Here is a 26651-nt window from a genome sequence, read left to right on the forward strand (position 1 = left end):
AAGCAGGTGGAAAGCCCAATGGTTTGTACAGAACAAAATAAGCCATCTGAAAACATTGAAAAGTAAATAAGAAATGCCAATTCATCATGGCAAATGCATCAAAGGTCCTAGTGCAGGTTTATTGTTCTGATTAGACATAAGAGGTTCTGAGCTCCGCATAAACCCATAGAGTTCATGGCCCACTGGTACTCTGTACCCATCATCATGAAGGGGGTATTCTGTGGCAAGTGGCACCGTCAGTATATTTTAAACTGGATGCTCCCTGCCCTGTTCACTCAATATCTTTCCACATTATTCCTGCCAGGGGAATGAGATATGCCCGCAGAGGGCTCTGCGTGGTGCTGAGGCTGGATCAGAACATGAGTTCATATGATGCTCCTTGCCAATACAAAACGGGCCTCAAAATCAAAATGTCTACCTGAGCCTCTCTATTAGCCAGGTGATATTGCTATCGCCTGGTCCACCTCTCACCCCTTGTCTGTCTCACTACATCTGTCATATTTAAACTTAAATTGTGCTCTCTTTAAGGCAAGAATCATGTTTGTGCTTGTTTATTAGGGTCCCTAGTATGTCTCTAGAGGCTCAGAATAAATAACACTGTGCAATGTGCATGCCTGGTGGTACCCAGAAATCAACCAGAGCCTGAACTGGGTCCCAGGTGTTTGATACAATTGATATATGTGGTTTGTTAGCCAGTTTGTTCCTTGCATCCATCCAAACAATGCATATAAGGGAGATAGTACGGCGCTGAGTAGCGATTCTGCCTTTTGAGTCGCATGTTGAATACAGCCTAGGAAATTTACTTTTTAGAGATGTAAATTGTGAGGATTTTTTTGTTTGTTTGTTTAAAAACATTTTCCCTTTAGAAACTCCCTGAAGTGACCAAGTCACAATATTGGAGAATTTCCCTTTCACTTTATTCTCAAACCAAACAGTCATGTCTGGAGATTTCTTTATGTCGTTATTACTGTCATTCTATAGCACCACGCCTGTCACCTGCAATCCATATAAAAAAGCATAGTTCCATTTAAGAGTAAGATGCAACAGAGATCACGGGTTGTGTGTAATAGAAAAAAAATCAAAGCCAAAGAGTTTTCCATGAGAAAGTGAAGTTGCCAAGAGACACAGTTGTTAGAGGCTGTAATTCCATGACTAATTTGTAGTTTGTACTAGGATGGGGAGGTGGAATCTCTAGTCGATCCTAAATTAGACTTCCTTTTAATCCTAATCTGTCTGTCAGAGATGTGCCCCGATAATTCTGCAAAATAACATGTTGAAGCAGTCACACATCTCTTGAGACACAGGATTATTCTAGTATAAATAAAGACTGACATTAAATGGTATCCAAAAAGCATCACATTTAAAATGGAATGAGAGATGAATAAGTAAAATATCTAACAGACTGCACTTTCTCACTAGATAAACCATGCTGGTGGCTCTCATAGTAAGTGTGTGGAAGCATAAACAGATGCTATGAATGACTGAGGAGGAAATTCGAGGACAGACATTTAGCTATCAACAGTTTGCACAGACAGACACGCATTTATTGGCAGCTGTACTGCCTACATATAACATAATTTTATTTTATCTTTGCAAAAATTAGAAACATGCTGGATCAGTTACAGGAAAAACACCCACTGCTTTGAATAACTATGGCTCACTCAGACCTGTAGTGTTCGGCCCTAAATCTGTACAATCCAACCACAACTGGTACCTGGACATGTCATTAGTTTCCCCAGAAAGGAATTCTAATCTTAGTGAGATTTTGGCATTAATACAAAAATAGTAGGGGAAAAGTGATGGAGATTTAGTAAGCATAATGTTATTTCATGCAAGACTGGAAAGACATAATTTGAGCAGCACTGGGGAAAGCTGATGTAGAATATCACACCTCTGAAGGAAGCTGTTAGCATGACTGGTATGATGCTTCTCTTTGTTTTTGCCAAAAAAAAAAAAAAAAACAACCCACCACCTTTCATTTTTTTAGCACTCTTCAGAATTTGGTTCTCAAGCTCGTGATGGAGCCTGTGAATAGAGGCTGGGATTTTCAAAGGAGCCCAAGGGATTTTAGGTGCCCAACTCCCTTTGGGTGAAGGGCTACATTGCAAACTTGCTTTTTTACATACAATAATGTAAAGAGAACGTTATCAAGTGGTCATGGAAGTCAATGGGAATCTCTTAATTTACTTGAAAGAGCTTTGAATCAGACCCATATCTAGAACCATCCAGTGTGGCTGCAGAACTCAGTCTTCAGGGGAGAAAATAGGGCACCCCAAAATTGAGGCTACTTCTGAAAACATGCCCAAACTGGTAAATATCTTCATCCCAGACAAAGCACAATGGCCCTCTCAATAGAAAACTATTCACTCACAGCTGCTTTGGTAACAGGAAGTTCGCTACATTCCCTTCCCTTCCAAAGAACCAGTCCTCTTTCTTTAACTGTTACGTGTTCTCACACAAGGCGTCCTTTTTAGTAGCACTTTTTTTCTTTCCTTGTGTAGATTAATCCTGGGAGTAAAGCAGCCATGGCTAATCTGTGCCCCGGAGATATTATTCTGGCAATTAATGGCGAGAGCACAGAAAACATGACTCATCTAGAAGCACAAAACAAGATCAAAGCAAGTATGGACCAGCTGATGCTATCTGTGAACAGGTGGGTGTCTGCACTTTTCCTTCAAACACTTACACCTCTTTGGTATTGACCCACTACATAGTTACTGTGTCCATAGCTGTAACTAAATGTCCCCTTCCTTGAGATGCTCTTCTGCAACCACGTGGCAGCCTTGAGCAGCATCATGTTTTCCTCTGAATCTCTGAGCTGTAGCCTCTTTCCTAGCTAGGGAGGACTGGAAGGCAGTTCGTGTTGGAGCAGATCTGATACGACATCTTAAAATAAAAATAAAATAATCCTATCTGAGTGACCCTAAGGGCTTGTCTACATGGGGACGTGAAGTGAAAGTGAATCTACTGAAAGTGTGAAGTCAAGGTGCATAAATTGAAGGGCATTTCATTCAGGAGTAAAGCAGCCGTAGTACGAAGTTTGCTGTAATTGAATCCTCGTCCAAGGATTCCAGGGAGGATTAAGGGTTTGTCAAAGCACATTAACTGTTAGTGTGCATCAATCGGTCTACACGGACAGATAGTCTGAGGCAGGCTAGTGCCGGGTGAGTTCACACCCCAGTTTGCGGTGAACTAATTGGTCACATAGACAAACCCTTAATCCATCCTGGAATCCTTGGACGAGGATTAAATTACAGCAAATTATGGCCACTTTACTCCTGAATGAAACACCCTTTAATTTATGCATATTGACTTCACATGTTTTAGCTGATTCGCTTTAACTGTCCTGAGGCCATGTCTACACTACAAAAGTACTCCGATTTGACAGAAGTCGATTTTTGGGAACAGATTGCATAAAGTTGAGTGCATGTGTCCACACTAAGCACATTAATTCGGCAGTGTGCATCCACAGTACCGTGGCAAGTGTCGACATTCTGAGCAGTACACTGTGGGTAGCTAGCCCACAGTTCCCACAGTCTCCACTGCCCATTGGAATTTTGGGCTGAGCTCCCAATGCCTGATGGGGCCAAAAGTTTGTCGCAGGTGGTTATGGGTAAATGTCGTCAGTCAACCCTCCCTCCCTCCGTGAAAGCAACAACAATCATTTTGCGCCCTTTTCCCTGGATTGCCTGAGCAGACGCCATAGCATGGCAAGCATAGAGCCTGTTCAGCTCACCGCAGCAGTTATGACCATTGTAAACACCTTGCGCATTATCGTGCAGTTTATGCAGAACCAGCACCTGAAAAACCTGGTGAGGAGGCAACGGCAGCGCAGTGATGAGGACATGAACACAGATTTCTCTAAAACCGTGATCCCCAGCAATTTGGAGATCATGGTGTTACTGGGGCAGGCTCATGCCGTGGAACATCGATTCTGGGCACGGGAAACAAGCACAGGGTGGTGGGACTGCATAGTGTTGCAGGTTTGCGATGATTCCCAGTGTTTGAAACTTTTGCATGCGTAAGGGCACTTCCATGGAATTTTGTTACTTGCTTTCCCCTGCCCTGAAGCGCAAGAATACCAAGATGAGAGTAGCCCTCACAGTTCACAAGCGAGTGGCAATAGCCCTGTGGAAGCTTGCAACGCCAGACAGCTACCGGTCAGTCAGGAATCAATTTGTAGTGGGCAAATCTGCTGTGGGGGTTGCTGTGATGCAAGTAGCCAACGCAATCATTGAGCTGCTGCTATCAAAGGTAGTGACTCTGGGAAATGTGCAGGTCATACTAAATGGCTTTTCTGCAATGGGATTCCCTAGCTGTGGTGGGGCTATAGACGGAACTCATATCCCTATCTTGGGACCAGACCACCAGGGCAGCTAGTACATAAACCGCAAAGGGTACTTTTCACTGGTGCTGCAAGCACTGGTGGATCACAAGGGATGTTTCACCAACATCAATGTGGGATGGCTGGGAAAGGTTCGTGACTCTTCAGGAACTCTGGTCTGTTAAAACGGCTGCAGGAAGGGATTTACTTCCCAGACCAGAAAATAACTGTTGGGGATGTTGAAATGCCTATAAAAAGAAAAGGAAAATACAGTGGGGAGATTTATATACACAGAGAACATGAAACAATGGGTGTTACCTGATCACTCTTGTTACAGTGTGTATGGTAAGGTGAGCTATTACTAGCAGGAGAGCGGAGGGGAAAAAACCTTTTGTAGTGTTACTCAAGGTGGGCCATTTCCAGCAGTTGACAAGAATGTGTGTGGAACAGTGTGTGTGTGTGTGGGGGAATAAACAAATATATGATATATGCCATCATGTACCAGCAGTGCCCCTCTGCCATGTACATTGGCCAAACCAGACAGTCTCTACGTAAAAGAATAAATGGACACAAATCAGACGTCAAGAATTATAACATTCAAAAACGAGTCGGAGAACACTTCAATCTCTTTGCTCACTTGATTACAGACCTAAAAGTGGCAATTCTTCAACAAAAAAACTTCAAAAACAGACTCCAGTGTGAGACTGCTGAATTGGAGTTAATTGTATTCCATTTGCAAATGAACTTAGGCTTGAATAAAGACTGGGAGTGGATGTATCATTACACAAAGTAAAACTATTTCCCCATGTTTATTCCCCCCTCCATCCCCCACTGTTCCTCAGTTATTCTTGTCAACTGCTGGAAATGGCCCACCTTGATTATCACTACTAAAGGTTCCCACCCCCGCTCTTCTGCTGGTAATAGCTCACATTACCCGATGAGTCTTGTTACAGTAAAATGAAAAGGAGTACTCTGTGAGAGTGATGGGTCGTCCTTCAGGATAGGTTGTAGATCCTTGATGATGCGTTGGAGAGGTTTTAGTTGGGGGCTGAAGGTGACGGCTAGTGGCGTTCTGTTATTTTCTTTGTTGGGCCTGTCCTGCAGTAGGTGACTTCTGGGTACTCTTCTGGTCTGTCAATCTGTTTCTTCACTTGAGCAGGTGGGTATTGTAGTTGTAAGAATGCTTGATAGAGATCTTGTAGGCGCTTGTCTCTGTATGAGGGGTTGGAGCAAATGCGGTTGTATCATAGAGCTTGGCTGTAGACAATGGATCGTGTGGTATGGTCTGGATGAAAGCTGGAGGCATGTAGGTAGGAATAGCGGTCAGTAGATTTCCAGTATAGGGTGGTGTTTATGCAACGGGCTTTGTTGCAAGGATAGGTTCCGGGGTCAGTGGTTCTGTTGTGTGGTATGTAGTTGCTGGTGAGTATTTGCTTCAGGTTGGGGGGCTGTCTGTAGGCAACAAAGCCCTTTGCCAACTGTGCCCACATATCTATTCAGGGGACACCATCACAGGGCCTAATAACATCAGCCACACTATCAGAGGCTCGTTCACCTGCACATCTACCAATGTGATATATGCCATCATGTGCCAGCAATGCCCCTCTGCCATGTACATTGGTCAAACCAGACAGTCTCTACGTAAAAGAATAAATGGACACAAATCAGACATCAAGAATTATAACATTCATAAACCAGTCGGAGAACACTTCAGTCTCTCTGGTCACGCGATTACAAACATGAAAGTTGCGCTATTACAACAGAAAAACTTCAAAACCAGACTCCAGCGAGAGACTGCTGAATTGGAATTCATTTGCAAATTGGATACAATTAACTTAGGCTTGAATAGAGACTGGGAGTGGCTAAGTCATTATGCGAGGTAACCTATTTCCCCTTGTTTTTTCCTACCCCCCCCTCCTCCCACTGTTCCTCAGACGTTCTTGTTAAACCCTGGGTTTGTGCTGGAAATGGCCCACCTTGATTATCATACACGTTGTAAGGAGAGTGATCACTTTAGATAAGCTATTACCAGCCGGAGAGTGGAGTGGGGGGAGAGAAAACCTTTTGAAGTGATAAACACCCATTTTTTCATGGTCTGTGTGTATAAAACATCCTCACTGCATTTTCCACTTTATGCATCTGATGAAGTGAGCTGTAGCTCATGAAAACTTATGCTCAAATAAATTGATTAGTCTCTAAGATGCCACAAGTACTCCTTTTTCTTTTTGCGAATACAGACTAACGTGGCTGCTACTCTGAAACCTATCTTGTTACAGTGTGTATGGTAACACCCATTGTTTCATGTTCTCTGTGTATATAAATCTCCCCACTATATTTTCCACTGCATGCATCCGATGAAGTGAGCTGTAGCTCACAAAAGCTTATGTTCAAATAAATTTGTTAGTCTCTAAGGTGCCACAAGTACTCCTTTTCTTTTTGCCGATACAGACTAACACGACTGCTACTCTGAAAACTGTCTAAATGCCTATAGTTATCCTTGGGGACCCAGCCTACCCCTTAATGTCCTGGCTCATGAAGCCGTACACAGGCACCCTGGACAGTAGTAAGAAGCTGTTCAACTGTAGGCTGAGCAAGTGCAGAATGGTGGTAGAGTGTGCATTTGGACGTTTCAAGGGTCGCTGGCGCAGTTTACTGACTCACTCAGATGTCAGCGAAACCAGTACTCCTATTGTTATTGCTGCTTGCTGTGTGCTCCACAATCTCTGTGAGAGTAAGGGGGAGATGTTTATGGCAGGGTGGGAGGTTGAGGCAAATCGCCTGACCGCTGAATACGCGCAGCCAGACCCCAGGGAAGTTGGAAGAATACAGCAGGAAGCGCTGCACATCAGAGAAGCTTTGAAAACCAGTTTCATGACTGGCCAGGGTACTGTGTGACACTTCTGTTTGTTTCTCCTTGATGAAAACCCACCCCCTTGGTTGCCTATAAATTCCCTATAAGCCACCTGCTCTCCCCCCTTTGATCACAGCTTGCTTGCAAAGGAAATAAAGTCACTATTGTTTAAAAAACATGTATTCTTTATTAATTGATTATAAAAATAGGGAGATAACTCACAAGGTAGCCTGGGTGGGGTGTGGGAGGAGGGTAGAAGGGAAGGAAAAGGCCACTTTAAAACTTGTTGAATGCCAGCGTTATGTTGCTTGGGCTGTCCACTAGGGTGGAGTGGTTGCACCCGGAGCCTCCCACCCCGCGTTCTTGGGCATCTGGAGGCTATGGAACTTGGGGAGGAGGGAGGGTGGTTAAACAGGGGCTGCAGGGGCAGTCTGTGATCCTGCTGCCGTTCATGAACCTCCACCAGATGCTGGAGCATGTCCGTTTGATCCCACAGTAGCCTCAGCGTTGCCTCATGCCTCCTCTGATCTTCCTGCCGCCACCTCTCCTCATGTTCATCGGCCACTTTCCTGTGCTCTGCTGTTGTGTCCCTCCACACATTCTGCTGAGCTCTGTCAGTGCCGGATGACTGCATGAGCTCAGAGAACATTTCATCATGTGTGTGGTTTTTTTCTCCGCCTTATCTGAGATAGCCTTTGGGACGGAGGAGGGAGGCTTGAAACATTTGCAGCTGCTGGAGGAAAAAAAGGGAGTGAAGTATTTAAAAAGATACATTTTACAGAACAATGGCTGTACTCTTTCATGGTGAACAATGCTATTCACATTACATAGCACATGTGATTTTGGTACAAGGTTGCATTTTGCATCTTGTATTGAGGGCCTGCGGCTTTGGTGTTAGAGATCACACACGCAGGGCCGGGCAGCGTAATTCGGCTTGCAGGCAGCCATGGTAAGCCATAGTTTTTCGGCTTCTGCAACCTTCATAACAGCAGCGCCCTCCTCTCCCATACCAAGCAAAACACGTTGAGGTGGCCATTTAGTGCTGCGGTTTTCCTGTTAATGTGCAGCAGCAGAAACCAAACTAACCGGCCCCCCATCCAATTCTCTGGGATGATTGCTTTACCCCTCACCCCACTGCGTGGCCAACTGTGGGGAGGATTTCTTTTCAGCCACAGGCAAACAGCCCAGTAAGAACAGACACCTCTGAATGTTCCCTTAATTAAATTCTCCTATTTCAACCAGGTTACCATGAATGATGTCACTCTCCTGAGGATAACAGAGAGATAAAGAACGGATGTTGCTTGAATGCCAGCAAACACTGGGACCATACGCTGCCAGGCTTTGTCATGCAGTGATACCAGATTATTTGCTACTAGCATAGCGTGGTAAAGTGTCCTATCACGGAGGACAGAATAAGGCTGCTCTCCCCAGGCTACTCTGCAAAGGCTTTTAGAGTACCTCCAGGAGAGTTTCATGGAGATGTCCCTGGAGGAGTTCCGCTCCATCCCCAGACTTGTTAACAAACTTTTCCAGTCGCTGTATTGGCCATGAATGCATCCCAAGTCCTCAGGGCTACTTAATCATTAAAAAATGCTTTTCTAATATGTATTATATTTAAAAAGGTACACTCACCACAGGTCCCTTCTCCGGCTTCGTTGGGTTGGGAGGGTATTTGTCAGGGTGATAAAAAGATCCTGGCTGTCAGGGAGAACTGTGTGCTATGTGCTCTCCTCAAGCTCATCCTCCTCCTCCTCATCTTTCCCAGCCACAAAATCCTCGGGCATGGCGGAGGGTACCCCATCATCGGAGTCCACGGACGGGGTGGTGTAGTGGTGGCAGCCCCCCCATGAATTGCATGCAGCTTAACGTAGAAGCGGGATGTCTGGGGCTCTGTCCCGGAGCATCCGTTTGATTCTTTGGTTTTCTGGTGTGCTTGTCTGAGCTCCTTAAGTTTCACGTGGCACTGTGTTGCGTCCCTGCTGTAGCTTCTGTCCCTCATGGCCTCAGAGATTTTTTGAAATGTTTTGGCATTTCGTCTTTTGGAACGTAGTTCTGATAGCACTGATTCCTCTCCCCATACAGTGATCAGATCCACTACCTCCCGTTCGGTCCATGCTGGAGCTCTTTTTCAATTCTGGGACTGCAGGGCCACTTGTGCTGATGAGCTCTGCATGGTCACCTGTGCTGACGAGCTCACCTGGCCAAACAGGAAATGAGATTCAGAAGTTCCCCAGGGCTTTTTCTGTACACCTGGCCAGTGCATCCGAGTTCAGAGTGCTGTCCAGAGTGGTCACAATGGTGCACTGTGGGATAGCTCCCGGAGGCCAATACCTTCGAATTACATCCACACTAACCCTAATTTGAAATGGCGATGTCGATTTCAGCGCTAATCTCTTCCTTGGGGAGGAGTACAGAAATCGATTTTAAGAGCCCTTTATGTCGAGAAAAATGGCTTCGTTGTGTGGACGGGTGCAGGGTTAATTAGATTGAATGCTGCTAAATCCGACAAACTCATAGTGTAGACCAGGTGGTCTAAGGACTGGTCTACACTAGAAAATTAGATCGACCCAGCTTCATTGCTGGGTAAGAAATCCACAACCCTGAGTGATGTAGTTAAGTTGACTTCACCCCGGGGGAGTAGATAGTGCTAGGTCAGAGGAAGAATTCTTCTGTTGACTGCTTCTCAAGGAGGTTGATTTCCTACATCAGTGGGAGAGCGTCCACTGTCTGTGTAGGTAGTGTCTACACTGCAGTGCTACAGCGGCACAGCTGTTCCACTGTAGCCTTTCAAGTGTAGACAAGCCCGAAGTATTCCTTCCCCTCCCACCAAAAGCCTAAGCATGCTGCCTCTTCAACAAATCCTGCATCTGTTTGTCCAGGGAGCAGGACACTGGGACCAGGACTACATTTATACATTTTACTATTTTTTAACCCTTCTTTCCTATTTGCATAGACTAATTTGTTCCATGATATCATGCAAAGTTGGTACATCTGCAAAAGACTGGTGACTGGTCTCAGAATGAAGAATGACACTGTAGTGTATCAATAGGTTTGTTTCTTAATCTGCTCCAGTGGTTTGTGTATCTGCTCCAGGTAAACAAATGCTTTTAAAATGACATTAGTAGAAAAGGTAGATATGGCAATATATATTCCAGGTCATTTGTATTTGAATCTGCATGAGCACACTGTAGGGCTTTTGGTAGAAGCAGATTTACAGGTCTAAACGTCCAGGCCTGCTCCCACTGAAAAACTCCCATTGATTTCAATGGGAGCGCTCTTGGGACCGAAATCTGGGCTTGGAGAAGCACCACATACATGGCACCTATTACCTTAATCTCTTTTGTCTTCGTGCCTTAGCACACTTTCCAAGGGTTTGCTGAGGGTTTAGACTTTTAGGAATGATTTAAAGCAAAACAAAAGTTCATGTAAATGGATTTTGTTTTTCTTTCCACCGGAATTCATTCCCTGGCCAAATGTTTCTAATTAAATCACAAATTACTATAATTGTCCAGCCAAAATGAGTGAGTTTTATGAGGCACATTAATGACTAATATGATCTGTGATAGATATAAGTACATTTTATAAGATTTTCCACTTCAAGTTAAAAAGGCATTTCCTTATGTAAAGAGCTACCATTCACTGTTTATACTTCCTTTTAAAAATTGTTTAGATTTCTGGACCTCGAAACCTGGTCTGAAATCTAAGTAACTAGTTATTGGTGTTTCACAAAGCCACAGCCTTATTTCTGTGTGTACAGTTTGGTCATTTATAAATCGCTATCATAAATAAAGTAGAACTCTCTTTTAACATTAATATTTGAGTAGTACCCAGAGACCCCGATCAAGTTTGGACCCCATTGTGCCAGGTCCTGGAGGAACAGAGCATATAGTCCCTGCTTCAGAGAGGTTAAGTGGTTTGTTTCACAGAAAGCTTCATCACAAGCAGCGTTTCATATAACAAGAGAGGCTCTATCAGGCCTGCTACATCTCTCTGCTTCCCACAGGGAGTGGCTTTAGTAAGAGTGGCCTGTCTCTTCACAAAGTGGGGCTGTAGCCACACTGGGAAACATGGATTTCTCCTTATTCCTCTCCACACAAGGTGGTAACACTTCTCTGCTCCTTCTCCCCCTCCTTCTCTGCTTTACCAGTTCCCCTTGGAACTACAATGTGTCAAGGGGCTACCTTCAAGGGGACTAACCTAGCGGAACCTTCTTATGCTTGAGAAAGCTTCACTGCAGGTGACCCTTCACTGAAATGCATTTAAATGGAGCTCTCACTCCACTAAAATGGAATGTCGTCCTATGTGAATTCATGAAGAGCACAAACACCCTACTGATGTCAGTCAGAGTCTTTCCATTAAGTTTAATGGGAGCTGGATCAGACCATTGTTATGATCAGATTCCAGTGTATACAGAGTAACCTATATATTACATTTGAAGACATTGGGACGCTTTTAACATCCTGATCGAACTTTGCTCATTCCTTGGGATGAACAGTTTTTTGTCTAACACATTTTTAAAAATAATCCAAATAATATTTAAATGTTTCACGATATGGAGTAAATACAATGAAATTCATAGATATTAAGGTCAGAAGGGACCATTATGATCATCTAGTCTGACTTCCTGCACGACGCAGGCCACAGAATCTCACTCACCCACTCCTGCGAAAAACCTCTCTCCTATGTCTGAGCTATTGAAGTCCTCAAATCATGGTTTAAAGACTTCAAGGAGCAGAGAAACTTCCAGCAAGTGACCTGTGCCCCATGCTACAGAGGAAGGCGAAAGACCTCCAGGGCCTCTTCCAATCTGCCCGGGAGGAAAATTCCTTCCCGACCCGGCGATCAGCTAAACCCAACTATGAATAGAGACGTTGTCACCAGAACCATTTCAAATGAAGCATTTTCCTGTCCAGAAAGCCAAATTCAAAGTTAAGTTGATTTCTAACATCCAGCGTTGAAACTACACCAGCACCCACAAGCCTCGGCTCAAATAGTTTCAGAAGGGGCCTTATTGGAAGTCAGGCACAATCCCTGTCTACAATGGGAACAGAATCTTACCATGTGCAGCTAAGTGAACAATCCATACTCCTGAACGATGTTAAGCGGACCCAGCCCCTGATGTAGAATTCTTCCATTGACCTTACTGCTGCCTCTTGAAAAGATGGATTCTCTCCTCCGTGTAAGTAGTGTCTACTCTAAAGCGCTACGGTGACACCGCTGTAGCATTTCAAGTGTAGACAAGCTCTAATGGCTGGTGGGGTTACATTATGGTTTTACTAAAACAAAAAAAATCAAGTATATTCAAACCTATGCTGAAGGCCATTAAAGGTAGGCATGTGGGGATGTTCCTTTCTAGAACAGCTTTCGCTCTCTGATAAGTTCATGGTGGTCAGGGAACATGTGCTAGAATCCTGCTAACAAGCATGTTTGCTTATGATTGGAGCTAGGATGTTTCTGTGCTGATTGTTGGCAGCCCATCCGTGAAAGTGGAGTTCAGCTTTCAGAAACACAGAGATCCAACTCTAACCATAGGACAAGCTGACAGAGAAGAAATCTGCCTGGCACCACTGTAACAATCTTTATTATACAGGGTCATTTCTCATGCAGAGGATCTTACAGTCAAGCTGCTTTATGGAAGCTCAGTCTATTTACATTATCAAAGAGATGACTTGATCATGGTCTGTAGGTTGCTATGTGGAAGATTTCTTATAGTAGTCAACTCTTTAGTTTAGTAGACAAAGGTATGACAAGATCCAATGGCCAGAAGCTGAAACCAGGCAAATTTAGACTAGAAATAAAGTGGACATGCATTTTTAACAGTCAGAGTAATTAACCTTTGCAACAACTTACCAAGAGATGTAGTAGATTCTATTGTTTGGGCTTAGATTTTTAAAGGTGTTTAGGTATTACTATGCTCAGCGTTGTAACATATAACTGATTTAGGAGTTTAAATCTCATTTTCAAAAGGGATTTAGGCACTTATGAGTCTTTTTAGAACTCAGTTCAACTCATAAGTGCCTAAATCTCTTTTGAAAATAAAATTTAGGTTCCTAAAGCAGCACCTGATAACGTGTGGCCAGTTATTGGGGAAGATAAAAGGATCGAGGCATCCATGCACAATTCCCATTGACTTCCACAAGAGTAATACTGATGTAACCGAGGACAGAGTTGGATCCAAAGTAACCATTTTCTATGTGCTTTAACTTAGACTGGATCCTGCAGTTGTTTCATACATGAATACGTAGTTCTTTATAAAGAAAATATACCCTTGAGGCTATTGTGCCAATGTAAGTTAATTAATGTAATATTTAAATAAGGCCTTTCTCCTGATAGGAAAAATTGAATAGTTTATTTTGTACAGTAAGGCAAGCAACTACAGTAACACTTCATTAGCTCTATTTTTAGCTTGGCCCAAACTGAGTGTTTGGTGACATGGCTGTTGGATTTCTCTGCTCAGTCCTGAATGATCTGTTGAGTTCCAGATAATCTTGCCCAATAGTTAGTCATTGCTGAAGTCTGATCCAGGGCTATGTCATCAGTGAAAATGAATCACCATTCAAGAGTTGCCTTTCTAAGAAAGAAATGAGATCATTTGAATGAGGGAAGTACCTCTGAGGATAACAAGGATATTTTTTTTTTAATTGTCTAGTGTTACTATCCTCACAGTAGTGAAAATCTGCAAGTTTCCCATGCATTAGAAGTCATTTAGTTTGCATGGAGTCAGCTGACATTCACTTGCATCTGTGTATGAAAAACCAGAGGCAGTAGATTTGCATATGGGACACTGGTGCCCTGGCACTGTGCTTTCAGCTTCCTGGTCTGCATTAGGCATAGGCTGCATAGGTAGCTGGTTAGGTGCTAGTTTTTGTAGGGGCCTCTGGCCATGCCCCCTCAACTCTTCACCATTTGGGAGCTGCACTAGTAGGGCTGTGACTCTGGCTCCCACCACAGTATCAGTGGTAGAGGGCTGGCACACACCAATCTGGCCACCTCTGCAGAGGAGTTCTACCTCTCTGAAGGTGCTCCCACCGCTCCCCATTCCACACCACCACCAGCAATTGGGGCTGAGAGCTGCCACCTCAACAGCTGTGGCTCACCAACTCCCAGTACGGTTTCTGGGAGGGAGTCTTCCCCTTTTAAGGGTTCCCTTTCGCTAATGAGACTCCAGCCCAGCCACCTCATGGCCAGAAAGCTGGTTGGGGATGTCTAGGGCTACATAATGCCTAACAGCACTGTCTCTGTCAACTGTAGGCCATTCCTGAGCCAAAACACTCATACTGTTACATACTTAATTTTCTCTCCCGCTTTGGGTTAAGAGAATAGACCTTTCCATAGCAGCCAGTGCAGTCAACTGACACACTTACATTAACTTAATGATTGGTAAACCATCAAGGGTTTGGGTATGGTCCAGACAAGTATCCAGAAGAAACTGAGTCTGTCCAATTGGTCTGGAGTTCTTCCAGGGTCAAGTTTTCCATGAGATTTGAGCCACTTCCATTTCTGATCAGGGCTGGAAGTACAAGAGGACAGCCTCTTTTGCAGTATTTTTCATTGGCTTTGCACTGCACCAGCTGAGAATCTAGCCCTTTAAGGGTTTGCTTTGAACTTCTAAAAAGACACTGATATGCAGGGTGTTGACTTCTTCTTACTCTTGTGCAAGTAATACATGTATTTCTGAGACGCTGAATTCTTATGCAAAGTCCCTCCTCTCTGAGTGAGTATGTAAATGTTTTCAAAGTTGTGTCCTTGACATGTTTCACTTCTTTGTTTTCTTCTAGCTAAAAAGTAATTTGCAGGCCAGCAAAAATCTTTTTTTTTTTAATTTGCTTATTTTTTAGATCACAAATTAAAACAAAAGTGGGGGATATGTGAGTGAAATATGTTTTAAGATAGCAGGGTTATTTATCTTTTTGGTGCTCTTTTGTATCTGCTGAGTGAGTACTTATGGAATTTGGTGCTGCAAATATTTTGCCAAATAAGGCACCACCCAAATCCAGCTCTGAACGTGTGACTAATCATCATGTAAAGAGAGTAGAGGACCTCTCAATGAACATCTTTCATCCTTTTGTTTCTTTTGGGGCTTTCCATCCAGTACCCTTTTCTCACTGAACTCTCGACATTATGCGCTATTCAGATATGTAACAAGATCGTTTTTGTTTCCAAATTGTGTTCATCAAATGCCCTTTGACTCCCACTGGAAAGTTCAGCAGGAAAATCAGAGACTGGATGAATAATTTAAAAAAAAAAAGTCTGATCTTTTGAAAGAAAACAGATGAACAGCCCTGGACACACTGACACCAACACTAATGGCCTGTCTTTCAGAGGTGCTGATCAACCACATCCCTCATTGACTTTGGGAGTTGTGGGCTGCGCAGCCCATCTGTAAAACTGGGTCATATAAGGCACTCAGATACTGTGCCGGTACGCATGGTATAAAAACCCAGGGTGACTGAAAATGTATTCAGCACAGAGTGACTGCAGCATAGGAAATGAAAACTTTCCTGTGCTGCCCAGCCTATGCACCTGAACGGTATTTTGGAGGGAGCAACTCAAGCAGCAGGTCTTTCACTGTCATGTGAGATCTGTTGATAAGGGGCAGAGATGACTCCATGGACAGATTGCAAATAGTTCTCTGTGTAGTTGACGTAAGAGCAGTTTTGGTTATGATGGGTCAGATAGGCTGTAATTTTTTTTTTTCTATTCCCTGATTGGATAACTGCATAAACACTCCCAGCACAAATACAAACACATGTGCAATTTTGAAATTCACAGTCATGAACATCCATGCCAGTTACACTGGAGCGTATGACCATTGGTGATGAGTGATCACAAAGGGAGTATGACAATAGCCAAGGTGAAATCATATAGGAATTTGAGTGAATATTCATGGAATCTTTTTTGCAACATCCACCCAGCTTGACTGTTCAGTAGAAGAGCAGCACAAAAAGTACCAGGAATTAAAATATGCAAATATGCTCATAGTCCGCTGGCTAAACCTCAAGAAGTCAAAGCAGAGTTTCTCTTCAGATTATTAAAAAATTCCTATTTTACGGTGTTTGTGCTACACCTAAAAATCTTCATAGCAAGTGCTAACATACAGTGCCTACTGAATTATTTATACTGGATGATGAGTATGATAACTAACTTCATTACATTTTGGGTGGGTGCGCTGAATATCAGGCCACTTTGTGAGGTGAGTTAATGTTAAAGGTGCCTTCCTACAGGGTGCCAAGCACCCTCAGTTGATTTTGGTAGGAGTGGAGGGTGTTCAGCAACGTGCAGACCCCACTCCAGGTGCCTAACTTTGGGGACCCAAGTTTGAAAGTACTGATTCTGGCTTGATTTCTGTAGTTTTGTAAAATGGTGTTGAGTTTGGACCTGATTGAGCATAGGTAAGAGGTGGTGGTTGTTGGTTATTTTAGTGCTGGGGGGGGGGGGGGCGCAAGGATCAGCTCTCACGTTGCACTCCCCATCAGTACCCACTCCAGAGAAGCTAATGATCCAACCAGCTGACCAAATTCGGTGATGAATCCTGCTCACATGCCACCTGAGGCTTGTTGCACTAAGCACACTAAGAAGCAGTGCTGGGAGAAGCAGTGGCTAGAAGGTAGTGTTAGCTGAATGTCTAGACTGCTTATAGATTTCATAGCCGGAAGGCAGAGCACTAGGAATTTTGTTTTTCCAGATGACATCTGCTCTCTTTACAGTCGCCTAAGACTTGTGGCATTCTTTCAGTAGGACACAAGCTAGTGATACCAGTGGATACATAATTGCATCTCATTGCCCTCAATAGACACAACTGGGAAGCTCTTGATAAGTTTTTGCCCAGTCCCGCACGGGTCTGCAAAGAATGGGAGAGGGTGCAAAGCGATTCCTTTGGTACCTGCTCTATCCAATCCACAAGGACTATGTGTTGCTTTCCTTCCAGAGAGCATGAGATAATGCCCTAATTCCCCTGGGCTGGCCACGTGCATTGGGGAATGGATGTTTCAGCCTTTTCAATTATGCTTTTGAGCAGCGTTTCTCAACAACCAGTCTGTGGATCAGCGCTGGTCCCTTAGATCTCCCAGACGCAGTTGAGGAAGGCAGCAAGCCAGTCCCGGTATCAAAAAGGTTGAGAAACACTGCTATAGAGGCTTTGTGGAGCCCCAGGAGCCAATGTTGTCTCAGGCACAGCAACTCTTGTAGCTCCAGCTGGAGCTGTCTGCCTCCGTACTGACTCCAGTGCAAGGCTGTATGGTATGTATTTAATCTCTGATCTGTCCTCTGTTAGAGGCTGCTTTCTATCTAACTGTGATGTGGGGACCTGATTCCGTTCCCATTGAAGTCAGTGGCAAAACTCTTACTGACTTCAGCAAGAGCAGGATTTTGCCTTTGGTGTGTGAGGCCGTTCAAGGACACCCATGCTGGGGCAAACAAAGTAATACAGTAGCCCATTTGTTCAGAAATGAAGCAGAGGAAAATATTCCTCAGCCCCTGAATGAAGCCAGCTTGTATAACTGATTCACATGTGGTTACTGATGTAATGTATGAGAAATTACCTAGGCATTCCTATGAAAGGGGGCAGACATTAGGGTCATGGTTAATGGCTTTCAAATCCAAGGGCCAGAGTTCAAGTGGACTTAGTAGGCTACTAATGGCACATGTCTTCTGGTTTATGAGGGTGTAAATGAAGATTTAGCAGAACAATTTAGGATGACATCTTATAACTCAGCTGATATGCTTCTATGTCATCTTTTCCTTCTCCTGTTAAATTTGGAGCCAAGGTAGCGTAATATATGGCTCATTTATCATCCTGAGATTGCCAAAGGAGAGTAAAATGGTAGGTTTACGACAGCTGTTTAAAGAAGAGGTTATTTTTATTAATCAGGACTGCGCTCAGAGTTCTTTCTCGCAGAAACGCTCCATGGACATTTTGATACTTAATTCACTCCAGTGCGAAGGGCCAGCATGCGGCCTATGCACCATTTAAGTTCCACTTAAGGCAGGTTTGAGAGGCTTTGCTGGCTCTCTGCGTGAGATGAATTTTACCTCAAATGGACAGGCACTGTGTGCTCACAAAAGGTGGCCTGGTAATGGCTGTTCTGGAGAGTTTTGGGGGTCAATTTCCAGAACTTTGCATGGTCAATTTCCTTTTGCATTCTGACTTTTTCCAATACTATAAAAGCTTAATAAGGCTCCCTGGAGGGTAATGTCTTAGATACAGTTGCTGGAAACCATGCAGTAATATTGCTGGGATATGGGAAATATTACTGTGTGTGACGGTCCCAAGTTTCCAGTAAATGTGCCACTGAAAAAAAGTGAATCACAGCTTCCCCTTTGGAACTCCTCAGGGTGTTCCAAAAAAAAATATCCACAGCCTTCCTGGCTGTGCAAAGCCCAGAAGGCAACGTACCACTTTAGCTTGGGGAAGGAAGGGAGGAGGAAGTGAAACTCTCCAGCTCCACAGCAAGTTGAAGAGGTGCTCTGTAAAAGGCAAGTTGGGTGAATGAGCCCAAGAGTTCTATAATTCCCAGATTCCAGGAACTTCCTTGTGAATCCCTGAAGCTCCAGGGCTGGATTAGCTACACTCAGGGCAAGTTTGGATCGGCGGGTAGCGATTGATCTATCGGGGATCAATTTATCGCATCTCATCTAGACGTGATAAATCGATCCCCGAACACACTCCCCATCAACTCCAGAACTCCAGCTCGCAAGAGGTGGAAGCGGAGTTGACGGGGAGCAACAGCGGTCAACTCGCCGCCGTCCTCACGGCCAGGTAAGTCAACCTAAGATACGCCGACTTCAGCTACGCTATTTGTGTAGCTGAAGTTGCGTATCTTAGCTCGACCCCCACCCAGTGTAGACCAGGCTCAGTGTGCCCTGGAAAACAGACAGGACTATGTGCTTTACGTGTGCATCTAAGTGCTTTGATAAGTAGGGGAGGACTTAAACCAGTGCATAACTTTAAGCAGATGGCTAGAGTTATGCACATGCTCAAGTGCTTTGCGGAACTGGACTTCATAAAATTAACTCACCCCAGGGAAGGAATCATCTAACTTCTGAGCAGCTCAGGACTCCTAGAGAATATTCCATAAATTTTCTCTCCTACCCACTCCTTCCATTTCCCAACCATGTTTATCTGGTTGTGTGACGTTTTAACTTTATTGCTGAGGTAGAGGGTAGTCCTATGTGGCTTTGTAGGCATTGAACCAACATTCTGTAGTTATCTAGGGAAAATTACCCCTTGGGATTATGAGCAGTAGCTGTAGCAGCTAGTGGTTTCAGTCCAGTTCCTAGTGGACCAGTGTCCATATCATGAAAGTCACACTCTCAGTTTACTTGTCGTCTAATCAGAGATGCAAAAGTCTTGATGAGCATGGACACTGAACTAATCCCTCACCCCTGTAAATGACCTTGGCTGGCCAGGGATGGGGCACAATGGTATGGTTGTGGTCACACCTGTTCTGTTGTTAAACAAAGGACTGCAGCGTCCAAGGCTGTCCTTTTCCCCAAATGTTAAGATTTCATTTGCAAGGGGAGGAATTAGAAATATGGTGAGATCCAGGAATTCCCATGACTTTAAAGCAATTCTGCAAATGAAGAGAACAAGACTTCCAGATTGTTACCAGGTGAAAAAGCTTTTGGTAAATATGTGACTGTATGCAAGCAATTTGTCAAAAATGACAGTGAGTCCACAAGACAAAAAATTAATAATGCAGGATAAAGGGGGACTACAGTTTCTTCTAGCTTTTTAATAATGTCTTGTCAATGGCTCTGTTCCCACAGAGCTATATATTAAAGGCATGGCAGAATGCAGGTAGAATTGTTTTCTGAGTATAGTTGTAGAAGACATTCAATTAAAGTAGAGCATTATTGATACAAGGTATTGACTTCTGCATACCTGACTTTAATTCCTTTCACCATAAAACATCTGAAAACACTTTGCCAGCCCCTGAGCCATGAATTAAGTAGCCTACTAGAAACAGACAAGTCAGAGGCTTAATCTATCACCTACTACATTAGAAAAGTCTGATTTTTGTTATATATGGCAAGGGCGAATTGTGAATCAGTTCTGCTCTACAGCACCTCCTTACAGACATTGGGCCAAAGCCTGATTTCTGTCACGCTGGTGTAAATGCAGAGTAACTCTGTTGGTAAGTGTCACTGAGATCAGAATTTGGCCTGGTGCTGCCCCTTCTAGATAGATAGTTGGTAGAAGTGCTAAAACCAAAATCATTTTCCGTTCAGGCCCAACCCTGATGCTGCTGAAATCAGAAATCCATTTTTCTTACGGCCCAGAAATGTTGATACGGAGGAAAAGTTTCAAGTTTGATTTTTTTTAAAGAAAGCTCCAGCTACAGATAGGATTTCATGTGTGAACCTGGGGACTAAATTCCAACCCTATCTTTCATGATACATCTAAAAAGAAACCTTGAACGGTTTTGGAAAATGTAATCCCCGTTTTCCTGGTACACACAACAGGATCTTTTTGCTTCTGAGTCAGGTGTGAGAACTGAGAAATCACAATTTGGCAGCTAACGATGACTATATTCATTAGGCAGTTTAAGACAGAGAGAACATCCTAATGCTTATCACTTTATCTTTCAGAACTGAAATCACTTTATGAATCCTTCCTCTTTTACTTGCTGGATTTGTTGCAATCTTAGGGATTCTTCTTAAATTGCATTTGGCATTTGGTCTCCAAAGCAGATCAGAGCAGTAAGTTCATAACTCTCTGATTCCCATCTGAACAAATGTCAAACTAATTTAATGCAGGGGGGGAGAGAATTGAAATTACGAAGGTCCTTTCCCACCACCACACCCTCAACCAAAGTAGCTAGAGATTTTCATGTTCTGCCACCTCAAAATGAAACTGAAATGCTCAGAGTGGGAGCAGTAAACATGCAGCAGTAGATTATGGTAAAGATCAAGCTAGGAGTGTTAGGAATGCTAAGATTCCAGGGAGGATCAGCCACGCCTAGGACAAGGGATGCTGAACAGTAACACATTTCTAGGGACAGACTTGAGTTACAAGGGGGGTTCCTCTCCCCAGCGTCTAGTCACTATAATAGAGGTAGTTATATTAGAGCTATGAAAAATAACGAGTGTCCCTGTGTTGCAAAAACTAGACTCAGAGGCAGCAAACAATGTGAAAAAATAAAAGCATGGAGCTTTTGGGCATGTTTGAAGTCTGTTGAAGTCCATGGGAGTCTTTGCATTGACTTCACTGAGCTTTGGATCAGGCCCTTATTTTGCAGATGTTGATGTTCTAGAAAAAGACAGGAAGAATTCAAGTCAAAGATTCCTGGGATAAAACCATACATTTCTTGTTTTCTAAACTGAGATGCTTCAAATAATTAAATTAAATTCAGCTGTGGTGTGTGGCAAATGGGGGCAGAGTCCAGCGAAGGGATTCTTGGCTGCAGCAAATAAGCAACACATATTAGATTAAACAAACTTGTCACGTTTTCCAAAAATTATCTGCACATGGCTCCTGAGGTTAAACAGAAAGTTCTGTGTTGCATGAATAAAGCACATGATGAAGATGAGAGAGAGACAGACAGACAGACAGGCACAGGCAGACACAGGCAACAGATTTCTTCAAGTTAAAATGATGGGGGCAAAATGAAATCTTTGGATCTTTCCCAAGGAAATTCCCTCAGAAAGAGCTAAGTTCAGAAACTTTTGCAGACCAGGTACTTGGCCCCATAGGCACCAACTCCATGAGTGCTCCGGAGTTGAAGCACCTAGAGAAAAAATTAGTGGGTGCTCAGCACCCACTAGCCACAGCTGTTTTGGGTGCCACTGATCAGCTGTTTGGCAGCTAAGGGGAGGCGCTTGGGGGAGGGTGGTGAGCAGCGGGCAGGTGGGAGGTCTTGGTGGAGGGGTGGGAAGAGGCGGCGCAAAAGTGGGGCCTCGGGGAGGAGCGGTGCAGTGGCGGGAAGAGGTGGAGCGAGAATGGGGCCTTGTGGGGAAGGAGCAGAGTGGGCTGGGGCCTCGAGGTGGAGCACCCGCGGGGAAAAATAAAATTGCTTTTGCTTGGCCCCCACTCCAGCTTTGTGCTCTGATGATCCCCAGCTGTGTAATGGCCCCTGAAGGAGGGGTGGTGTTCCCAGCCGGTGTAAGCTCTTGTCAAGCTCTCAGTGACCCCAGGACTGAGGGAATAGAAAGCTCTGAGAAACTGTCCCTATGACTTTGATGGGCCTCAGCTTGTCTAGCTGTTAGCACGTTTTGGTATTCTTGGAGGAAAGGTGCGATATAAGTGTAAAAGATTGCTATTATGTTAGTTATTGACAAACTGCAGCACTCGCACAGTAATGCAGTTTTTTTTAATTGAAATAATGTTTTTCTAGCATTATGTGTTCACAATAGCTATATTGATCTGATCGTCTTATTAACGAATAGTCTACAATGCTCTGAACTACATGTTAGAAACAGCAACTGTAGGTTCCTTTGGATCGACAGGTTCAGCAGTGAGGAAGAATGGCCTTGTAGTTAAGCCATTAGCCTTGTATCAAGGTTCAGTTCCTAGTTTTGTCATAGACTTCCTCTGTGATGTTGGCAAATCACTGGATCTCCCCAAGCCTCAGTTCCCCATCTGCAAAATGGGGATGATAATATCCTACCTCAGGAGTGTTGAGAGGATAAATATTCGGGAGGCACTTAGACATGTCAGTGATTCGGGGGTGGGGCATGTCATGTAAATACCTTAGTAGATACAATGTCCTTTTTAAAAAAAAAAACTGAATCACATAGGAGATCCTAGTGTTTAGTCTTGAGAAATTGAAATGGCATGAGAAGACCAGGGCCAAGATTTTCAAAAGCTGCTAAGTCCCACTTTCAAAAGTGACATAGTTACTTAGGCTCTTAAATATCACTGAAAGTCAAAGGATTCCTTCCTTCCTCTCTTTTGAAAATGGCACTTCTGAAAATCCTGTCCCTGATCTTCTCGTGCCATTTCAGTTTCTGGGGTGCCTTTGAAAATTTTCAGCCCCCTTAAGAGGCCCTCTTTGGCTTCAGAAATGCCAGTGAAACATATGAATACATATACTAGACCCTGCTGTAGAGAGACAAACAAGGGGCTTTTCCAACAAATGCAGCAGACGCAGAAAGCAGGTCCGACGTGCTCAGTACATTGAACTGAACAGAAATGTGTCAGTGAGCTAATCCGTACAGTACATTGGGACACCTCCGTGGAAAAAGCATTCAGGCCCCTGGAAAATCTTTGAACGGTGACATTTGCCTGGTCCAGCACTCTCGCTTTGCATGGCTGAAGATACATTTGTGCACAGAAACTGCAGCATTAGGTCATCTTTATCAGGCACATGGTATGGAAAGGATCAAGAGTAACTTAGGCAGCAAATGGTACAAACCTCTTGCTGAGTGATGTAAACTCTGCTGTGCTTCAGAATAGCATTCGATTACCTCCCGTGAAAACATTTCTTTATTAAACTTCTTTGTTTAATTTTCTTGTTTAATTCCCTGTTGCAGGGCTGAAGGCAAGACTTGGTCTCCTAATATTCTAGAAGATGGAAAAGCACAAGCTTACCGGATCAACACAGAGTCAGAGTCACAGGTATGGGAGCAATAATTAGCTATCTACTAGCCTGGTGAAAAACACTGATGCTCTCATGTCCCCAAAGAATGCCCCTTGCCATTTAATAGTAACATATTTTATTGTCAGCCAGCCTTCTATATAACATGTTTTTCTAACTTATTTCATATCTTCTTGTCTCCACTTTGTTTTCTGTTCTGTTGTATCATAGACTGTGGTGCATCTTTTCCTGCGTCAGTGTCTTTGTCCTCTTTTTCTTTCCTCTGTTTCCCTTTTTCTCTTTTGTATTTTGTCTCGTCTCCTTAATTTTCAGTCTCTTCTTCTTCTTCTGCTCCAGAATTTGCCCCCCAGCACTACATTTCTGTAGTCTAACTTCCCATCAGTCTCCTTCTTCCCCTCCTGGTCTGCCCACCCACCCACACATCCAAGCACCCACATCCGCTTACACCAAGATACCTAATAGCTAGGGAACAAAACCCACAACTAAAGATCAGTGTGAAGGACCTACTATCCTGAGCAGTAGCAGTAGAGGCACTGGAGTTGTCTGCCTGCAGACTTAGGAAAACAACACTGTGTGGGTTCACATTAGGTTCCCATTTGGAAGGTTATCTTTGCTGCAACAAGGTAGACTGCTATGTTCTGCTGAAGCTGATGGCACACTCGCCCATGAACATTTTCTACTTGCCATACTCATGCTGATTCATGCTGTTACTCTGTTAAGGTGATTGCTGCAACAATTTTGTTTTAGAAATTTCTTTAAGATATTTTACCTTTCTTCAACATTTATAAAGAATCCAGAGACCAGCACCATGTGTCCGTGCCACTGGCATATCTCTGGCAACACATTATCAGTACCAGCTGCAAGCATCTGATCATGAATTCTCCCTTAACTGTGCCTGGCCCCATATGAAATCCAGCCCAAGATGGATGTCAGAATTAAAAAGATGTGGGGAACAGTTATCATAAAAACATGAGAAACAGCAGACTTTTCTTCAGGGAAGATTGAGGAAGTGGCATTAAGATTGACAGCAGAAAGGTCAACAAATGGTGAACTCAGCTAACAAGAGACTCGAATAGAATTTTCAGAAAATGTTGGCTAGCTTTAAAGAAACAGTGTGTAGGTTTCTACCATGGAAGTTGTCTCACATTGACACCATTTATTCTATAGTTATTGAAGACACAAGGTGATCTATACACTTTGGCTTTGTATTCTGTCTTTGCTGGCTTAATTAATCAATTAGGGCAATATATTCTGACCGATATTTTGGACAGACTTTGATGTGACCAAAACTTTGCATACAGTGTTAAATTAAGAACAAATGTTCTGCATTTTGACTGCCAGATACAACATTTCTGCGGTTTAAAGCAGATGGGATTTGATCTTCCTATTAATGTACATTACATATGGTACTTTTTAAAAAAGAAGACAAAGTTACATAAAATATAGTTAGTGGGGCTTTTAATCTATTATAGAACCATGTTTTTCTGAACCAAAATGTACCCCAAATATGTCTAAACAAGAAATCTCTAGAGTAGAAAGTACATACACATTTACAGCAGAGTAACATGTAGAAATATCTGTTGAAGGCAGATGACTTCTCACTCTGACCCTCCCTTTCCAACATGTCCTTGGACTAAATTCTCCCCTTTTTCACGACAGTAGGCCATTTCTTATGCTTTAGCTGGCCCACAGAATTAATATCTGACCTTATCACCATAATCTCTGGACACGCTTAGTACCACCCAGGGATTCTGTGTAGTATCAGGGACTCATTGTGGTAGGGACTGTACAAATGTGTTGATGGACACTGTTCCTATCCCAAAGAGCCTACCATCTCAGAACTGCACTAACTTCTTATGTGCCAAGAAATGTAGGCATGCACTCCCTCACTGTCAGGTGGGGCAGGCTATGTCTTTTCTCCTGTGTTTGTACAGTGCCTGGCAGAGTGGGGTTTTGGTCCATAACTGGGATTTCTAGGCACTACACTACCACTGATAATGATAGTAATTAGAACTGAGCCCTTAGAGGATGCAAGTGGTTGTCTTAATCTTCAAACTCCCTATGATGTACTGTTCTACTGCTAGCATGTCAGGAATGGCCATGGATACCTATGGACACTACAGCTGCAGGAGGCCCCCAGTTCCCGCCGGAGCTGGGATTATATTGATTGCAGGAGTACTTTGATGTTCACTGGGGAAGGGGCCCGTGTGCCAGAAGGCTATCCCTGTGTAATGTTAAACCAAACCCTTTAGTGAAGGGTCTTTATTGAAGTGCAAACAGAAAAGACCCATTGTAAAGTAATAGTTAGCTTCAAAATGAGTAACCTCATGTGCACCTTAGAAAAAGCAATCTGCCTTTAAACCCAAGAATAAATAGATCTTCATGCAAGCCAGCTCATGAATCACAAAAATAGGTTGAGGACTATTCTTGAAAAGATCTTGGGGGTTTGTGCTTTCCAGTAATGTGGAGCACATGTATTTCCTTCCTCCAGGGTTTTACTCTGTTAGCTTTTAGATACCTTGGAAGTCTTTGACTGTTCACTGTTTTAACGATTGCCGGACAAAGAAGAGTTTAAAGAATAAAATGAAAATTAAAAAGAAAAAAAAGGAATTTACTGTAAGGACTTTTTATCTACCACAGTGTTTATAATGCACCTGCCCCATGATGTTTAAACATAACCAAAATGATAAAAGCAGGCTGTCTGCCTGATTTCTCCCCTTTGCACGGTGACATGCAAAGAAGTGTGTGTTTGTTTATTATTATGCCAAGGTCACTTTGTTTAGAAGGCGGTAAGATTCAGCCTCATTCTAATCCCTTGCAGGAGGGAGTTCAAAAACGGTGGGCCAACCAATGAGACATCTCTCATGAGTCTCGCTCTTGTAGTTGATAATTTCATAGTTTCACAATAGCTCCATTGGCAAGGAAGTTCCTGGTCACA

At 43.5% G+C, this 26651-nt stretch overlaps 1 protein-coding gene across 1 annotated transcript in view; it reads left to right on the forward strand.

Annotated features, from left to right (window-relative positions):
* Positions 1 to 26651, forward strand: part of PDLIM4 (PDZ and LIM domain 4) — a 96466-nt gene that overhangs the window by 21074 nt on the left and 48741 nt on the right. The window contains exons 2-3 of the mRNA XM_077824943.1: positions 2502 to 2653; positions 23649 to 23733. Of these exons, the coding sequence (XP_077681069.1) occupies positions 2502 to 2653; positions 23649 to 23733 (237 nt within the window). The remainder of the gene's footprint in view (positions 1 to 2501; positions 2654 to 23648; positions 23734 to 26651) is intronic.

The sequence above is a fragment of the Eretmochelys imbricata genome, chromosome 8 (assembly GCF_965152235.1).
Source record: "Eretmochelys imbricata isolate rEreImb1 chromosome 8, rEreImb1.hap1, whole genome shotgun sequence".
NCBI classification, from domain to species: Eukaryota; Metazoa; Chordata; order Testudines; family Cheloniidae; genus Eretmochelys; species Eretmochelys imbricata.